We start from the raw sequence: 19173 nt of genomic DNA on the forward strand, positions 1-19173 counted from the left end.
TCCAGGCTGGTGAATATGGGTGTGGTTCTTTCCAGAACCTCCAGGGGGGTCTTATGTTCAGCCAGTCCTGCCTGCGATGAAAGCCGATGGGTGTCACATGACCGATGATGCCTCATACCAAGGGCCACCTTGGGGCCAGGCGGCCTTCTGACTTCACTATCCCTCTGGGAGTTGGCAGAACCCAGCAGCAAGCGTGAGCCCCAGGGAGGTGCGTCTCCGGCAGATGCTGGCCGTGCTGCCTGGACCGTAGGGCACCTCCCTTGGGACTTGCTGGCTCAGCCCTGGTCTTCATGGTCAGCTGGGCCTGTGTTCTCAGATGTCAGCTCACAAGCTGGCTTTTCTGGCAGGCCGGGCCCTTTTAACCTATCAATTGACTTTCTTTGCCACACGTGGGTTTGTCTCTTCATGGCTGAAGGTCGTGGGATTGTGTTACAGCATCACTGAAATAGGACGTTTGTGGTGCCAGCGTTGGGTCGTTTCTTCTGATCTGAGCCCACGGGTCTGTCTGTCACGTATGGAGAGCTGATTGCTTTTTCTACCCTGGGGTTTTTCCTCAGAGAGAGTCCTAGGGAAACACCGTCTACAGCCTTCTCGCATGGAGGAGAATAGCTCAGGGTGAGCGCCGGGAGCCTGCAAGAGAAGCCAGACGATGAGAAACGAAGTCGGGGCTGTTGCCGGGGTCTCTGTGGTGCGCTGGGCTGGGCTCGGACTGACCGCTGACCCGCCGTGGTGAGCTGGACACGTCCCTCCTTCTCGGCACCTCCAGCGTGGAAGGCCCTGCTCACCCGCAGGAGGCAGGATCCCACGGGCCGCATCGACAACCGCGGTAATTCGGGAATGTGAGCCCCACTGCGGGGGGATGAGGACCCACTTAAGGAGCCTCTGTGACCCCTGCCCAGGGCAGTGACCGCTGGTAACACAGACGACTGGCACTTAGGTCCCTGAGTGACGAGAGTCCTCCGCCCACCTCTGCAAACACCGCTCCACCCCCACCCCTGATTTGCCGTGTGAGTGAGTGGTTTCCGGGGTGGCTGGAGTTGTTCTTGAGTCACGATGTTGGGTCTGACTCTTTGCGACCCATGGACTGCATCGGGCCAGGCTCCCCGTCCTTCACAGTCTCCCAGAGTTTGCACAGACTCATGGCAGGCTGCAGTCCACGGGCCTGTACCGAAGGCCTGCACTGTTGCAGACTCAGTGGACAGAGGCGTGTGTTAGTCACTCAGTTATGTCCAGCACTTTGCGACCCCCCGTAGTCCGTGTGACCCCCCATAGTCCGTACGACCCCCCGTAGTCCATGTGACCCCCCCGTAGTCCGTGCGATCCCTCCATAGTCCGTGTGATCCCCCGTAGTCCGTGCGACACCCCCGTAGTCCGTGCGACACCCCCGTAGTCCGTGCGACCCCTCCGTAGTCCGTACGACCCCGTGTAGTCCCTGGGGTCGCAGAGTGCTGGGCGTGCCCGAGTGACTCACGCGTCCCCTGAGTCTGTAACGCCATGTGGTGTCTCATCCTCTGCTTTTGCCTTCAGTCTTCCCCTGTCTCAGGGCCCTATCCAGTGAATAGGCTTTTTGCATTAGGGGACATGCTTGCTGGTTGCAAAGAGTGGGGTTGGAGCTTATTGGAGCTTCAGCTTCAGCATCAGTCCTTCCAGTGAAGACCCAGGACTGATCTCCTTTAGAATGAACTGGTTGGATCTCTTTGCAGTCCAAGGGACTCTCAAGAGTCTTCTCCAGCTCCGCAGTTCAAAAGCATCAGTGCTTCAGCGATCAGCCTTGGATGTGATCCAACCCTCACATCCTTACACGTCTACTGGAAAATCCATAGCTTTTCCTAGATGGGCCTTTGTCGGCAACGTGATGTCCCTGAGGTTCTGCCACGTGAACCCTGGTCACTAGCTTCTCTTACTGTGGTTCCTGTCTACTCTAAAGTAACGTCACTGACTTTTAAAGCTAACTGTGAGCTTTAAAGGCCCGTGAGCCGGGAATGTCTCCAAAGGGAGGAAGAAAATCAGTGTGCTGCCCCTCGACCTGAAGCCACAAGGGCCATAACCATTGGTCTTTTCCACCCACATTTCTAGTCTCTTGACAGATTCACAGGAGACTGGAGCTAGCCAAGTATGACTGTGGGCTTCCCAGGTGGTGCTACAGGTAAAGAACCCACCTGCCAGCGCAGGAGGTGTGAGAGATGTGGGTTTGATCCCTGGGTGGGGAAGATCCCCTGGAGAAGGGCATGGCAGCCCACTCCAGTGTTCTTGCCTGGGAAATCCCACGGATGGAGGAGCCTGGCGGGCGGCTTGTCCCTAAGGTTGCAGAGTCAGATAGGAGTGAAGCAGCTTCGCACACACAAGTGTAACAGTGCCAAGAGACCATCAAACGCGGCTTGTAATCTTTCGACGTCTTTCAGCAAGTACTGAATAAATCCGTCCATCTCCTCACAGTTAGAAGGTGTCATTTGGGAGCAGCCATCCCAAAGAGGAGTATGAGAGGTGAGGCCAATGCGCCCAAAAGCTTCGCGGGGGGCGCCGCGGAGAAGGGGAGCGGCTCGGCCTGAGGCACAGCGGCCGCAGGTGGGTCCCCGCGGGGCCGGGCCGGGTGCGGCTGCGCCGGCGGGACCTGCAGCCTCTCCGGGTGGGTCGCGGCCGCACAGACAGCGTCCCGCGTCCCGCCGCTGGGCTGCCCGCCCCGTTCCGCACGCTCGGGTCTCGGCCAGGGCGCGGCCGGGAGGCAGAGGGGCTCGGCGGAGGCCAGCCGGCCGTGGAGGCCCCGCGGCGGCGCTCTGCTCTCCCACTCCCCAGAAGCGCGGCCCCTGTGGCGACGTCCCCAGTGTTTAAGTCCTGTAGACGTCAGTGCTGGCAAGAGCCGCGTGGCTGTTTGCTGCTTTCTTGTGAAAATAAGGTGGGAAAGCCTCAGCAGCTGCCTGGGGCTGCGGAACGATGCGCTTTGGCATTTTCTCCGCTGGACCCTCCCTGGGCCTTTGAACAGCCTCCGGCTGGGAGCGGACGGGGTGGGGCCCCTGTTGCGCGCGGCTCCGGGCGCGGTGCACCGAGCCCGGCTCCAACAGAAGCTTCCTCCTCGGCGTCAGGGCCCGGGCCGCGCGTCTTCCACGCGTCTGGCGTTACTGTGACTCCCGTGTGCGGCAGCGCGCCTCCTCCCTTCTCTGCTCCTCACGAGTCTCGTAACAGGGCCGCATCCCCGCTGTGCGGTTTGCACAGGCTGTGTCCCTGACGCCTCTCCTTGTAGGTAGCGAGTTGCGTTGTTGGAGACCCTGATTGACCCTAGGAGCATTCACTGTCCGGTCCTCAGACTCTTTGTTCTGAACGTGTGTGTGTGTGTGTTCATGTTCGCCAAACTTACAGACGTGTATTCAGACCCGCTTTTTTATTTTTTTTAATATTGAAGGTGATTGATATTGCCTTAACCAGGATCGTTTGCCACATTCTATTTTGGAGAAAGTAATTTATGCCACCTCTGGGGCTGGCTGTAGTAACAGTTTTGACTAAGTGCTCGCTAACATTAATCTAAAGCAGTCCTTGATTTAGAACCACCTCCTTCCCACTCCAAGGGTATTTTCCTAAGACTGGCTAGGTTATAAAGTTTTTCACTGGGTGTCTTAAAACAGTGAAAATGCTGGTCTATAAATGTAATAAAGTGTCTTTGTGATGCATTGATCTTTCCACTTTTCTTGCCTCTCTTGTTACAGAACTGTGAGTGGTAACATAGCTGCAAAATGTTTTATAGGATACAGAGTGCAACATTGTAAGCCAAGAAATTGAAAACAGGATGGGATGGGAGAGGAGGACAGGGGAGGGAGGGAGGCGCTCAAGGTCAGATCTGTGTGTTAAGGATGGTGGCAGAAACGCCAGAAGGCGAAATTGCCTTTGCACTGGGCCAGTGGCGCCGGAAGTGGTGGAAAGCCTGCTGACCTCAGAAGACATGGATGGCAGTTCTTGGCCACATCAAGTCACAAAGTGAGGAGCAGTTGAGCAGAAGTTGTGAGCTTTGGCGCTGAACTGACGTTGCCGTTTTGTTTGCCTGCAAATGGTTTCGGTGCCCCAGAAAGGGTTGAGACGGTGATCAGAATACCCACACAGACGGGTTCTGCACTTTGAAAGATGACACCCATTCGTCACTCAGCGAGCCTCATGCTCTTCAAAGATGCGTTTTCGGAGGGTGTAGATAGTGCATAGCTGGGCAGGGGTTTTGAAGCCACTTGGAAGGACGTGTCTGTAGGCCGTCCCCCTCGCGAGTGTGGACAGCTTGGAAGGACGTGTCTGTAGGCCGTCCCCCTCGCGAGTGTGGACAGCTTGGAAGGACGTGTCTGTAGGCCGTCCCCCTCGCGAGTGTGGACAGCTTGGAAGGACGTGTCTGTAGGCCGTCCCCCTCGCGAGTGTGGACAGCTTGGAAGGACGTGTCTGTAGGCCGTCCCCCGAGCGAGTGTGGACAGCTTGGAAGGACGTGTCTGTAGGCCGTCCCCCGAGCGAGTGTGGACAGCTGGTGCTCACGCTGCCCTCTCTTCCGTTTCAGCACACCAGGCCCACCCCTCTGGCCAGGCAGCACCTTCTTCAAGAGGAACGGAGCCCTCCTGCAAGGTAGGTCCCTGCCGCCCGCGCCCCGCGCCCCCAGCCTCCTCTCGGGGGTGCTCCTGTCCGCCGCCTGGCGGCTCCTACGGGGTGGCCCTGTGTCTCCCCATCTCTTCCGCCCTCCCCTCGTCTCCCGGTCGCTGTGAAGTGTTGCTCTGAGATGAGATGGTCTCGGTGGTCTGTCGTCACTGGTCAGATTCCAGAAGTGCTTGGCTTGCTTTGGTGAAATTGGAATTACGCATAGTGATGTCATGGTATCAGAAATGGGTTGAGAAAACTGAAAGTCAAACCCCGTTATGGATTGCTGTGCTTGGGCTCCGAGGAACGCTGTGGGTGTTTGGGCGCTTGGGTCTCGCGGAGATTCACTTCTTGCTTGCTGTCCGACATCCACAGGTGCCCAGAAGGGTGACTGTGGCAGGTTCGGAGGCTCAGAGTCCATACCCATACCTCCTGTCCCTGCAGGCGTCATTTGCAGGGGGCACGGGGGGCATTCTCCCTGCTGTCCGTTCGTCCTCAGCTGCCTAACAACTTCCTATCCTGTGCACTCAAGGAATTCAAACTGCCTTTCCTCTCCAATTTTGCTGTCAAGCATCTTTAGAAATGGCCATAGTTAAAGAAGCCTACATGGCTAATGATAGCAGGAAGATGCCTGCTACCTACCTTGAGGAAGTGTTTGGGGAGATGACTGTTCTGAATGCCTGCCCTGCAGACCAGCTAGAATTGGCTGCCCGAGGCTCTACCGACTTGGCCTCGCCACTAGCCTCTCTTGACTGGCTGGGCCTCACCGGGGCACCACTGGCCCGAAGCAAGTGGGTTGCTGGTGCCAAGAGCTTCGGACCTGTTCCGGGCTCTAGGTTGAGGAGTTTTAGTGAACCTTGGTTGTTTGAGAGCTGCTAAGCCTCTTTTTCGGAGAAGGCAATGGCAAGCCACTCAAGTACTATTGCCTAGAAAATCCCATGGATGGAGGAGCCTGGTAGGCTGCAGTCCGTGGGGTCGCTAAGGGTCGGACACGACTGAGCGACTTCACTTTCACACATTGGAGAAGGAACTGGCAACCCACTCCAGTGTTCTTGCCTGGAGAATCCCAGGGATGGGGGAGCCTAGTGGGCTTTCGTCTATGGGGTCACACAGAGTCGGACACGACTGAAGTGACTTAGCAGCAGCAGCAGCAAGCCTCTTTTTTCTTAAAAGTACACGCCGAGGGTCAACCATGGGTGGGAAGGGGCAGACGAAAATGTAGCTAAGGAAAGAAGCATTTAACTTCAGGTTTCCAAAGTAGCTCAGACAGTTGTGAGAGATGCCGTCAACTTTATGAAGTTGTTTTCAAGGCCATACAGTTGCATGCTTTTTTATATGGCCTGTGAAATTGGGGACTTAGGACTTATTTGTATCTTTGCTTGGTCCCAGTGAAATTAGGCAGGTGGATCTGGTTAATTCTGATTTTATAACCGTTATAGATATCCTGAATATTTAAGAAAAAAATTGGAAAATGCCTCCACTCTCAAATATTAAGACATAGTTAAAAATATATATACTCAATACTCCCTTCAGAAAGTGTAAATGATGAGCCTCTGGGTTTTCTCAAGTGGATTTCAAAGTTATATGCGTCTTTATTTTTCCTCTAGATCTGTAGCAATGATGTGAATGGCACTGATGGTTGGATTGTTCCCATAAGAGGGATCTTATTTACTGAGAGCGTTTTCCTACAGGGTTTTTATCCATTAAGCTCCACATGAGAGAAGGTTTGCTCTAAGCATGTTAGTTTTTGGTCATTTCTATGGGGCACACGCATGAGGGAAAAATTGATAAGGTTTCTGAAGTTGAGCAATTTCATCGTGAGATTTTATCTCATTGGGTGGTAGACATCGTTTCTCTTCTTTATAGGGTTAAACATTCCTCATTACTCTTAGTCTTTGAGAATTGAATTATTACAGATTTCAGATGCTCGTTGAATCCACATCCAATTCAATCCATCCTATTAATTTTGTTTTACTTGTGGAAATCAGAGGGTTGTGGTGAGAATTCGGGAGTGGGTGGAGATTTCTTAATGGTGATACCTGTTTCTTCACTTGGTGTATCTGTCTAGAGGGTTTGCAAGACACTTACATCATGGTAAGGTTTTTAAAACTATGTGTATTCTTCTGAATTAATACCTTTCTGATTTATTTCATTAAGGTATAGTTGATTTACAGTGTTGCATTAGTTTCGTTGCACAGCAGATTGATTTGGTTACAAGTATATGTATGTGTTTTTCATATTCTTTTCCATTATGGCTGCTCACGGGATATTGAATGTAGTTCCCTGTGCTCTGCAGGAGGGCCTGGTTGTTGACCCATCCTGATGTCGTAGTTTGCACCTGCCCATCCCAGATTCCAGGTCCCTCCCTCCCCAGCCTCCCCCCCCTCCCCCCGCCCCACCGTCTGTGAGCCTGTGAGCCTGTTGGGGTTTCTCTGGTGGACAGTGCTCATTAAGAAGTTGCTGATGCTCACGAACAAAAGTTTCACGGTAAAGACAGGGGCAGAGAAAGACGGGAGCTGCCCAGTCAACGCCAGCAGAAGGTTTAGCTTAGAATGAAGCAGAAAAAAATGCAGCTGATTCATGCCCGCTTTCTCATCTTTGTACTTTATATTTTCAATATATGTCCACTTTTTTTTTTAATGTCTGTGGGAAGCAGGAAGATGTTTTCTTGGATAATCAGGCTGGGAGAGAACTCTGTTACTAGGATCAGCCACAGGCATTGGGACAGCAGGCCGAGAAGATGCCTTAAAGAGCTGAGTTCTAGGAGCAGGGTAGAAGGTAAAGCTTGGTCACGCAGGGTGACACAGGGGCCAGCAAAGCCCAGCTGTGACCATGGGCCCTGACCACAGGCAGAGCCAGGCTGCCCCAGGGTGGGGAGGACTCTTCTGTGGCCTGGCCCTAGGGCCTGAGACTGGAGGAATCTAGAAGCTACAGAAGGAGCAGGTAGGCCAGTTGCTTCGAGGGCTGAGCCTTGGTTTTGTCAAGAGGGAGGGTACATGGGAGCACAACTGACACTTGCTCAAGGCCTTGGAAAAATAGCAAGAGGGGGGCGGTGCCCGGAGGGGGAACCACCAGAGCCCGTGGGCACGAGTGGACCACAGGTGCAGAGCGCTGCGGGGGCTCCTGGGGCGGGCACGGAGACCAGGGCCTTGTGGGCGCTTTGCAGTCATGCCGTCACACGCTCCCGGCTGTGTCTCGGAAGAAAAGCTGCACTTTCCAAAGAGGAAGTAATAGAAGGTCAAGCCTGACTCCGTGGAACAGGGTAACCTAGTGGTTAGTTACAGTGGGAATCGGTGTGCATTGTCTGATGGTCACTTGGTTTGTAAGCTGTTGAACAGGAACGCAGCACAGTTATTTCTTTTCCAGCGTTAAACCGATTGCAGGAATCAACTGGAAGCGCTGGAGGTGCTGCCAGGGCGGCCTCTGGGATCTGGTTCTTGCGGGGTCACTGGCAAGAGGGCCTGCTGATTCATCTCACGGTTTTGAGGATAATGGGCTAAGATTTGGTTTGGATTACACCAGGCACGGGTACTTAACATAATTGGTCATTTCATCAATTCACAGTATTTATTTTAAATGCCATTTAGGCTGCGAGAGACAATTTTAGGACATTCACAGTTTCAGCGGGTAGAGAGCACTTCAGATCTTGTACAATAGAAACCTAGCTGAGCGCCAGAAGGGGACCAACCCTTTGTTTAAAGGGGACCCAGGATGGAGCCAAGCAGATGAGTGTGGCTCGTTCCGAGCCCTCAGGAGTGGCCAGCTGACAGGTGTCCCCAGCTGTCCCCTCTGCCTGTCTCTGCGTGTCTCTCTGATGATCTCTGGGTGCGAAACACATTTTTTTAACTATCGTTAAAGTTTTTTTTGTCGTTGGAGTATGACTGATTTAGAGTGTCATGTCAGTTTCAGGTGCACAGCCAGGATTCAGTCGTACATATTCATGTGTCTGACTCTGTGCGACCCCACAGACTGTAGCCCTCCAGGCTCCTCTGTCCATGGGATTCTCCAGGCACGGAGACTGGAGTGGGTTGCCATGCCCTCCTTCAGGGGCTCTTCCTTATCCAGGGATCAAACCTGAGTCTCCAGGGTCTCCTGCCTTGGTGGGCAGGTTCTTTACCTCTTAGCGCCATCTGGGAAGCCCAGATATACATATATCTAGGCTCAGCTGGTGAATCTGCCTGCAGTGTGGGAGACCTGGGTTCGATCCCTGGGTTAGGAAGATTCCCTGAAGAAGGGAAAGGCTACCCACTCCAGTATTGTAGCCTAGAGAATTCCATGGACTGGTAGTCCATGGGATCGCAAAGAGTCGGACACGACTGAGCAATTTTTACTTCACTTCACTCCTTTTTTAGACTCTCTTCCCATAGAACTTATTACAAAGTATGGAATAGGGTGTCCTTGTGAAATAGGCGTTAAAATTTCTTCAGTTCAGTCGTTCAGTTGTGTCTGACTCTTTGCGACCCCATGGACTGCAGCACACCAGGCCCCCGGAGTTTACTCAAACTCACCTCCGCTGAGTCGGTGATACCACCCAACCGTCTCATCCCCTGTCGTCCCCTTCCCTTCCTGTCTTCAATCTTTCCCAGCATCAGGGTCTTTTCTAATGTTAGCTCTTTGCATCAGGTAGCCACAGTATTAAATTTACTTAGGTAAATTAAAATTTCTTAGGTATTAATAATAGCATCTTATTGAAAACAGTGTTTTATGTTTGTTTTTCTCTTTTTGGAACTCCCGAGCCCCAACGCTTGTCCCCCCAACACATATACACACGTACTCCATTCACTCCTTCAGACTGAAAATTAGGTTCCTTCATTTAAACGTCAGCCGTGGTTGAATTATTTTAGTGGGCCAGTGACCCTGGTCAGAGGTGGTCCTCGGCCCTGGTCTGACCCTCGTCTGCTCCCTGGCGGGCGCTCCCTCCACCATGCAGCTCATCCCTGCTCCTGTTCCCACCGGGCCGTCTGCGAGGCGAGGTGTGAACCGCTGCCCATCGGATCCTCCACGTCCGCCCGCCTGGGGCCTTCATGGGCTCTGCAGGCCCCCGAGCTCTGCACGGGGTTTTGTTCGGGAGAGAAGCTTCTGCCTCCACATCTCTGACCGCTGACCGCGTGGCCTCAGCCTCACCTTTGCTCTCTGTCTCCGCGTGTTGGGCAGGGATGGGGCTGGAGTCCCCTGGGGAAGCCCGCCCGCCCTGCACCACCTCCGGAGGTCTTGAGGGCAGACCGGGCCGCGCTCCCGAAGAACAAAGGAGTGGAATTCAAATACACCCCCTAACATGCGCCGCAGATGTTTCTCTCCATTCGCTTCTGACAGCCCCCCAGCTGCACTAATGAAATCGGAAGACCTTCCAGGCCTTTCCAGCGCCCCGAGCAGAACAGAGCCGCCCCAGGCTGGGAGCAGACGGAGGAGAGGCCACCGCTCCTTCTGTTGGATGCCCACTGCCCCTGTGGGCACGCAGCCGTGCCGAGAACCCTGCAGGGAATCGGTTATGCCCGGAGGTGACTTGCTTTAGATGCCAGGTTCCCAGTGGGCTTCACGGACTCACTCTGCTGGGAGTCCTCCTCTGTGTCACCACTCTCCACAACACTGACCCCTTACTCTGTCCCATAGCTCCTCTGAGGTTTTTCCCAGCTAAAATGTGTGCATTGTACCTCTGTTTGGTGTATTTGCTGCTGTGACAAACTCCACAGCAAGTACTCAGTGTATCAGAAACCAGTTCTAGTGGACGGAGCCGTGTGTTGCCAGTGAGGGACCTCCTTGGGGTCCCAGCTCTGCTGCTTGGTAACCGCTGTGACCTTGGACAGACCTCATGGCACGCCTAGGGTTTCGTGTTCTTGCCTGCACATCAAGGAGTGCACCTCAGAAATGGCAGGGGTTTCCCATAGATGACCGCGCTGGGCCGTCCTAGCAACATCCGCAACGTGGGTCGAAATGGCGCTGAGGCTCAGCCCAGCAGAAGGAGCGCTCCCTTCAGCAGATGGTCCGAGGAGAGGAGACAGGGCGGCGGCTGCTGGCTGCATCCTGGTCCTTGAACGAGACCTTTCTCAAAGGTCTCAGTAGCGTGCTCAATGGCTCAGTCACTGTCCACTCTCTGAGGCCCTGTGGACCGGAGCCCGCCAGCTTCCTCTGTCCATGGGATTTCCCAGGCAAGGATACTGGAGTGGGTTGCCATCTCCTCTCTCAGAGGATCTTCCCAATCCAGGGATCAAATCGGAGTTTTTTGCATCTCCTGCTTTGGCAGGCAGATTCTTTACCACTACCGCCATCTGGGAAGCCCTGTGGGAGGCATTGCAGTACAGATTTGGACAATATGGAAATGAACTGTCTTGGCTTCTTGGACATGGGGCTCATCCTCTCTGAGGGGATAATAATAGACATGCCTGTCTTGTAGGGTCCTTGTGGGACTCGGTGATGAATGCGTATCAGTAAAGCATTGAAGTGAAGTGAAAGTCGTTCAGTCGTGTCCGACTCTTTGTGACCCCGTGGACTGTATAGTCCATGGGATTCTCCAGGCCAGAATACTGGAGTGGGTAGTTGTTCCCTTCTCCAGGGGATCTTCCCAACCGGGGGATCAAACCCAGGTCTTCCACATTGCAGGCAGATTCTTTACCAGCTGAGCCACAAGGGAAGCCCTAGTAAAGCACTGAGAACATGCTAAATTCCCAGAGTTTAGTTATTGTAACATTTTACAAAACTGAATCTTAGGGAAATGGGGCTGATATCCCCTGAGTGTGGTGTCCCTGTGCTATTCCTCTTCTTTGCTATAACTTCCCTTGTCCATTGATGGTGGCTCAGACGGTAAAGAATCCTCCTGCAGTGCGGGAGATCTGGGTTCAGTCCCTGGGTTGGGAAGATCCCCTGGAGAAGGAAATGGCAACCCACTCCAGTATTCTTGCCTGGAGAATTCCATGGACAGAGGAGCCTGGAGGGCTACAGTCCGCTGGTCGCAAAGAGTTGGACACAACTGTCTGACTAAGCACACATAAGTGATTCTCAGAACAGGGCAAAAAATGGGATATCCCAGATGGATTTCTACATGGATCTGAAAGACAAGTTGTTCGCCTCTTTACGTTAGATTTCTTTCAAATAGGACTGCTTCCTGGCGAGTCCCCTGGCTCACAAAGACTGAATTATGTTCTTTTCTGTTTGATTGTGTTACACCCAGCAGGACTGTAGATTTCCATGCGGAAGAGCCAGATTCAGCACTTCAGCCCAGGTTTGAATCCTTTTGTCTCTAAGAACTGGCTGTTTGACCTTGGGCCTCAGTTTCCATTGTCTGTAAAATGGGGTTATGAGTTGTGCTCCCCCGAATCTTTGCAGAGATTAAAGGAGGGTGTGAACATGAAAACATCCGTCCAACTCAGCACCTGGCCTGACACCTCACACATACTTAAATAGTGAGAGTTTGGTTTTATTTTTTTAAGATTTACTTAACTGCTTATTTATTTTTGGCTGTGCTGGGCATCCTGTGCTGCAAGACCTTTCCCTGGTTGTGGTGAGTGGATTGAACCAGCATCCCTTGCGTTGCAGGGTAGATTCTGAACCACTGGGCCACCAGGGAAGTCCAATAGTGAGAGTTTTTAACCTTTGACTATTTCATGCTCAAGGTTTTTGATCCTTAATCCTGGCTGTGTATTCAGGGTGCAAAGTTCCAAATTTCCTCACAGGAGTGGGCTCCCCCTCTGCCCGTCTTTGCGGGCCGTTGGTTCCTGCCGCCAGTCCCGCCGACAGTTCTTTCCTGGTGGCCCCAGGGTGTGTGCAGGGCCCTGGTCCCTGCTCCAGGCGCATCCATCTTTCTCTGCATCCAGACCCTGGTTTTGTTTGGGCTCCTCCTGCCCCTCCCCCTGCCTTTCTTTCCCATTTGGTTGGAGGCCCCCGGCTCTTTGGCTTCTTTCATCTAATCTGCTCCACAAGCTGACTCTTTTGTCCATTTTGCAAAGAGGGAATTCACCTCATGCATAAGTCTCTTGATTCTTGCCCCCAGGCACACCCGTTTTCAGAAAGAATTAGAAATAACGGAAGAGAACAAAACACCTCTCTGCATTTCCCCACAGAGCTAATTGCCTTCTGTCTCCTTTGGGCCTGCAAAAGCCTTCAGGTTTTTCAGAGGAGCCCTTATCTCTTGGCGTGTTTCTCTTATTGTTCTGCTTTGAGTTATTCGTAAAGATGTTTATGTAACTGGAATACAGTAATAAAGTCACCTGACTGGTTTTGTTTACTGTCAAGTGGAGTTACGGGGGCAGTGTTCTGTTCTTCTCCTCGCTCACCTTCTGTGTGGTCACTGAGAATATGCTCTTAAGTTACTAAAAGGAAGTGCATTTCTGTTTTATTTCTACTCCAGGCTTTTTTTTATTGAAGTATAGTTGTTATCCAATATTTTATAAGTGCACCATACAGGGATTCACAGTTTTAAAGGTTCTGCTCCATTCATAGTTATTATGAAGCATCGGCTGTCTTCCCTGAGCCGTCTATGTCCTTGTAGCTGACTCTGTATCCGAGTTTCCTCTGAACCCACCCCGCCCCCTCCACCAGCGGCCAGGTTTGCTCTCTGTGTCCGAGCCTGCTGCCTTTTTATCCCATTCACGAGTTTGTTGTGTTTCTTAGACTGCACACATGAGTGATCGGTATTTGTCTTTCTCTGACTGACTCAGGAGATGCAATTTTTAAAGAAGCCTTTGGTCAGTTCTGACCCTCACTGTCTCTTGGGAATCCAGATCCACGCCAGCTTCCTGACGTTGGCAGCCTGCGTAGACGCTGAGCAGCCTCGGTCACACAGCCTGTGCTTTCCTGTCTGACTTGAGTTTCGGCCACTCTCCGTCCCACTGTCCTTAGGAGCCCCGTTCGTGAAAACCCAGCGTTGAGGCGGGCCCCCTAGACAGAAATAGGGCTGCTGGGCGGGGCCGCCGGCTCTCCCCAGGACCTGATGTGCAGAGCGCCCTCTGGGCCAGGCGCCTCCCAGATGGGTGTGTGAGGCTCGCTTGTGCGAGCTAGTTCTGCTGTTTCAGGAGGAATGTGTAAGCCAGAGCCAGGAGTTTAGTAGAGGGAAGGCGGACAGGAGAGGGGTTCTATAAGTTGTCAATCCAGAAGTGACCGTGGAAGTTACAGGCATCGGAGAGATTTTTCAGGGGGTTGTGGAATGAAAAAGAGGGAAAAGGTTCCATCTTTCAGGCCTAACATTATGGTAGGAAGAGAAATGTAGCTGACAGCAAACAGCCATGACGTTGAAGAAGCCACTTGGAAGCTGGAGACAATCACTGAAACGAGGAGAAAGTTTCAGAGAAAAGGAGCGGGCCGCAGCGGCCTATGTGCGGAGCAGCCGGAGGAGGTGGGAGGACGCTCTAGAGAGGAGCCCCCTGTGGGTTCCGAGGGCCAGAGGGCCCACGGCCCTCAGGGCATGACCGCTGGGCTACCTTCTCTCTCTAGGATCTGCCTGTTCTGGACATCTCACCCAGACAGAGTCAGACACCCTGTGACCTTTCGTATCTGGCTGTATATATTCCTTACATCATTCTGTATTCAGTTCAGTTCACTCGCTCAGTTGTGTCCGACTCTTTGCGACCCATGGACAGCAGCACGCCAGGCCTCCCTGTCCGTCAACTCCCGGAGCTTACTCAAACTCATGTCCATTGAGTGGGTGATGCCATCCAACCATCTCATCCTCTGTCCCCTTCTCCTCCCACCTTCAATCTTTCTCAGCATCAGGGTCTTTTCCAATGAGTCGGTTCTTCACATCAGGTGGCCAAAGTATTGGAGTTTCAGCTTCAACATCAGTCCTTCCAATGAACACTCAGGACTGATCTCCTTTAGGATTGACTGGTTGGATCTCCTTGTTATCCAAGGGACTCTCAAGAGTCTTCTCCAACACAGTTCAGAAGCATCAATTCTTTCGCTCTCAGCTCTTTTTATGGTCCAACTCTCACACCCATATGTAACTACTGAAAAAACATAACTTTGACTATACGGACCTTTGTTGGCAAAGTAATGTCTCTGCTTTTTAATATGCTCTCTGAGCTGACCCTAGCTTTTCTTGCAAGGAGCAAGCATCTTTTAATTTTATGGCTTCAGTCACCATCTGCAGTGATTTTGGAGCCCAAGAATATAAAATCTGTCAGTGTTTCCATTGCTCCCCCATCTATTTGCCAATGAAGTGATGGGACCAGATGCCATGATCTTCGTTTTCTGAATGTTGAACTTTAAGCCAACTTTTTCACTCTCCTCTTTCACTTTCATCAGATGACTCTTTAGATCTTCTTCACTTTCTGCCTTGTCATCTGCATATCTGAGGTTATTGATATTTCTCCCAGCAATCTTGATTCTAGCTTCTGCTTCCTCCAGCCCAGCGTTCCTCATGATGAACTCTGCATATAAGTTAAATAAGCAGGGTGGCAATATACAGCCTTGACGGACTCCTTCCCTGATTTGGAACCAGTCTGTTGTTCCATGTCCAGTTTTAACTGTTGCTTCCTGACCTGCATACAGGTTTCTCAGGAGGCAGGTCAGGTGCTCTGGTAGTCCCATCTCTTGAAGAATTTGCCACGGTTTGTTGTGATCCACAGTCGAAGGCTTTGGCACAGTCAGTAAAGCAGGAGTAGATGTGGCCTTCCTTCCTAGGCGCTGTGACTCCCAGTTTGCACGTGAGGAAAATGAGACCCCGGACATCTGTCCTGCTCAGTGTCCTGACCCTGGTCTCACACGGCTGCGGCTCAGAATGGCATCAGTATTTCTAAACAGCTTTCCACTTCCATGTTTAGATGAGCTGCAGTGTTTTACCGATTGGGGCTGCAGAGAATCCTGTTACAATGCTTAAAAGCACTTTATAACGATGAGACAAAAAATAGAAATGAATACTTACCTTGTCTTCTTTCATTTGAGTGGTTCAAAGGCTTCGTTTCTTCTTTGTCCCCACATGCTGTGCATGCTCAGTCGTGTCTGACTCTTTGAGACCCCATGGACTGTAGCCCACCAGGCTCCTCTGTCCGTGGGATTTTCCTGGCAAATATACTGGAGTGGGTTGACTTTTCATTTCTCCGGGGGATCTTCCCGACCCAGGGATCGAACCCAAGTCTCCTGCATTGGCAGCTGGATTCCTTACCACCAAGCCCTCTGGGAAACCCCGTTGTCCCCACATGTGACAAGTATAAACAGATAACTTTAGGATATCTTAAAGACCAAGGAAGAAGAGAAAGGGAAATCCTGAAATTAGTCATTCAAAGATTAATGCAAAGAGGGCCCACCTCTTAACAGAATGAATACTTTACTTGAGGTTATCTGAATCTTATACTAGGAGATACAAAGAGATGATAATTCAGGAACAGGACTGTTTCCTTATGGTTGAATTTTTGGAGCATTTAAGTGTTTTCCTTGTCTGTTAAATTGTATCATTTAGATGATAAAAAAGAGTATACGCCCTTGGATCATACCATACTGCAAAGCTTGCTTTTATCAAAGTGCTGAGTCTCACAGTGCAGTTGGAAAAGTCAGCCCCCTTGAAGTCCCGTTTAACTGTGTGTGAATGAAAGTTTAGAAATATTACAATGCAATTGCCAAGAGGCTTACAATGAAGAAGGATGTTTTAGAATCAGCTCAGGGGAATGTTCACGTCACAGTTGTGAACTGAGAGCATCCACCTGTAAGCTGCAGGAGGTCAGGTTTGTGTTCTTGTTTGGTTCCCTTGACGACTGGAAGGTGTGACTGAGGACTGGGCAGTCTGTGGTGCAGTGCAAGTCGTAGGTCAGGAGAGAGAGAGAGAGTGTGTGGTGTGTGCGCACACTTGTGTGTGTGTGCGTGCACTTGTGTGCATGTGTGTGCGCTTGTGTGCATGTGTGTGTCTGTATATGTGTGCACGTGTGTGTGTGAGTGAACGTGACCCACGTGTCGTAGGTCAGGAGTGTGCGCTTGTGTGTGTGTGTGTGTGTGTGAGTGCACTTGACCCGCACATCCCGGCATTTGCCCCGGTTGTTCCGTGTCCACAGGAGGCCATCTCCCGTGCCCCTCGTCCTCTGCGGCCTCCATCCCATCAGAGACGGTGTGATGATGACAGCCCCGCGTCTGCAGATCACCCTCCCCCAGCCCGTCCCCTGCCCCGCTGCCTACCTGCTGTCTGACCTCGGACAACTCATGTAAACTTCTTCGGGCTGCTGTGACATGTGAACGTACCAGTCTTACCAGGTAAATGCAGCTACATGTGAAGACTGGATGGTGACCCGAACGGCGTCCTGGCACATGTAGGCGCTCTGGGTGCAGGGAGCCGGTGACCGGGAGAGGAGGGTGTGAGCCCCAGAGCAGACCAGCCGCAGGCGCGAAGGCCCCCCTGCCGCCCACCGTCCACCTGACTGCGCGCAGCTCATCTGGTCGTTTGAGCCTTTCCAGCCAAGAAGACAGATAGTAGTGCTTCCTTGGATTTTGTGGAAATTAAAACAGTATATATGTGAATCTGCCTGCAATACAAGAGACCGGGGTTTGATCCCTGGGTTGGGAAGATCCCCTGGAGAAGGGAATGACAACCCACTCCAGTATTCTTGCCTGGCGAATTCCGCGGACAGAGGAGCCTGGCGGGCTACAGTCCATGGGGTCGCCAAAGGTTGGACACGACTGAGCAACTTTTTAAAAACAGAAAACAACAACATGTGTACGGCGCCTGGTAATTACTGTGCTCAGTGAGATCCATTACGTACGCGATAGTGTTTCCGCAGTTCGTGAAGGTCTTCCATGCTCCCCACGCCCACACAGCAACATAAAATACCCTTGCCCAGTTGAACGGATGTTGAATCTTCAGGAATGTTTAAGGCTGTGTTCAGTCTCTCTGAAACTCTTCTCCATGAAGGCAGATGCCCGCAAGGGGCCCACCGGAGGAGGAGAACCTGCGCCCTCCCCAGCTGCGCTCACGGACCCTGCTGAGTGACTTGAGACCTTGCAGACACATGACAGCAAAGGAGTTTCCCGGGGACGGGCTGGAGCAGCTTGTGATCTGTTTTCCTGTCTCTCCCTCTCGGAGTCTTGATGCCAGAACCTGGACGGTTTGCGAAGACTGGTTCGAGAGGGGCGTGGGGAGGAGAGGCTGTTGCTGTGAGAGCAGACTTCAGGGTTTTGTTGCAGAGTCAGGTGGAACTAGCCCCCGCCTCGTGGTCACAGTCCCACGCGTGGCCGGCTCCTCTGCGCTGTGATTGCTTTCCGTGCGGCGTGCTCAGATGCGCTCGTTTGGCACTGGGTACACCTTGCAGGGTGGGGTCAGAACCACAGGTTCGTGCCTGATGACCTGTGACAGAGAGAGGCCAGTCCTGCGTTTGTCATCTTTGCCTACCGTATTTCTCAGACTCGGAGAGACTGCGTTCTTTTAAGTTGCGCTGTGGTTGGGAAACAAAGCCATTATGAGCGAAGTTTTCATTTTTGAACTTTTGCAGCTGTCATAGGCCCTAACTGGGGCGCTCACATGGACCGCTCACTGGGCACTCACAGGGACCGCATGGGCACCCAGAGCCGGATCAGGGCATTGAGGGCACCTTTCTTCTCTTGTGCGTCCCCCTGTTTGCCCCCCACACAGACACACACACACACACACGTAACGTTGCAACAGAATATTTCAAATGAGAGGTGCCAACATTTTCCAGGAGCTGCCTGGCCTTGGCCGTAGGTGGAGACACGGGCACATGGTCCAGGCCGGAGTCCAGTGCTGAGCTTCCTTCTCTTGAGTGTTAGGGTTCTAAAGGATGTGCCGGCATCACCAGGCCTCCGTGTAGGATCGACCAGGGTGCAGGAAATGGCAGTGAAGAGACGCAGGACCACTCTGCCCTTCCTGTGGCTCGTCCAGTCAGAGGAGCTCATGGCCCTTCCTGTGGCTCGTCCCGTCAGAGGAGCTCATGGCCCTTCCTGTGGCTCGTCCAGTCAGAGGAGCTCATGGCTCTTCCTGTGGCTCATCCAGTCAGAGGAGCTCATGGCCCTTCCTGTGGCTCGTCCAGTCAGAGGAGCTCATGGCCCTTCCTGTGGCTCGTCCAGTCAGAGGAGCTCATGGCCCTTCCTGTGGCTCGTCCAGTCAGAGGAGCTCATGGCCCTTCCTGTGGCTTGTCCAGTCAGAGGAGCTCATGAGTTCTCCAGTTTACCTAACCCAGCTTGACTTGGGGTGGGGGAGTTGTGTGTGTGTGTATACCCAGGAGTCCTGACAAATAAAGAATCTCTAAATCTCAGTTCAGTATGCATGATTTCTGTCAGTGAAATGCCAGCCTTTCCGTTGTCCTGGGGGGTGCACGTCATGGTTCAGCCGTCTTTTGAGGGAACATAAGATAAGCTTCGAGAGCTTTCCAGAGATGGTGACTTGACTTAAGCAAACCAAGCAGGGTCTTGGTAATACTGTGACTCGTTTCTAGTCTATCTGTCCCCCAACTTAGCTTTGCCTTCAGTGGGATAGGCTCAGAGAGGCCCATGGTGAGTTTGTGGATATCTTCGGCTGCAGACTTTGAAGCCCGCTTGTCCCGGTGTTCCCGGGAGAAGCTCCCTGGTACTTCTCTGTGTTCCCACAGAAGAGCTGTAAGTAGATGAGCCTGACCGCTTGGGACCAGCACTGAGGCCTGAGGAACAGGATGG

The 19173-nt window shown here is 52.4% G+C and overlaps 1 protein-coding gene across 10 annotated transcripts in view; it reads left to right on the plus strand.

The window, feature by feature from the left end:
* The window catches only part of FOXN3 (forkhead box N3), a 439954-nt gene that overhangs the window by 309605 nt on the left and 111176 nt on the right, over positions 1-19173 (plus strand). For all 10 annotated transcript variants that reach the window (XM_055437276.2, XM_088839390.1, XM_055437272.2 and 7 more), the window contains one exon: positions 4523-4587. In XM_055437276.2, the coding sequence (XP_055293251.1) occupies positions 4523-4587 (65 nt within the window). The remainder of the gene's footprint in view (positions 1-4522; positions 4588-19173) is intronic.

The sequence above is a fragment of the Moschus berezovskii genome, chromosome 9 (assembly GCF_049115385.1).
Source record: "Moschus berezovskii isolate FMDL1 chromosome 9, NW_MosBer_1.0, whole genome shotgun sequence".
Taxonomy (NCBI): Eukaryota; Metazoa; Chordata; class Mammalia; order Artiodactyla; family Moschidae; genus Moschus; species Moschus berezovskii.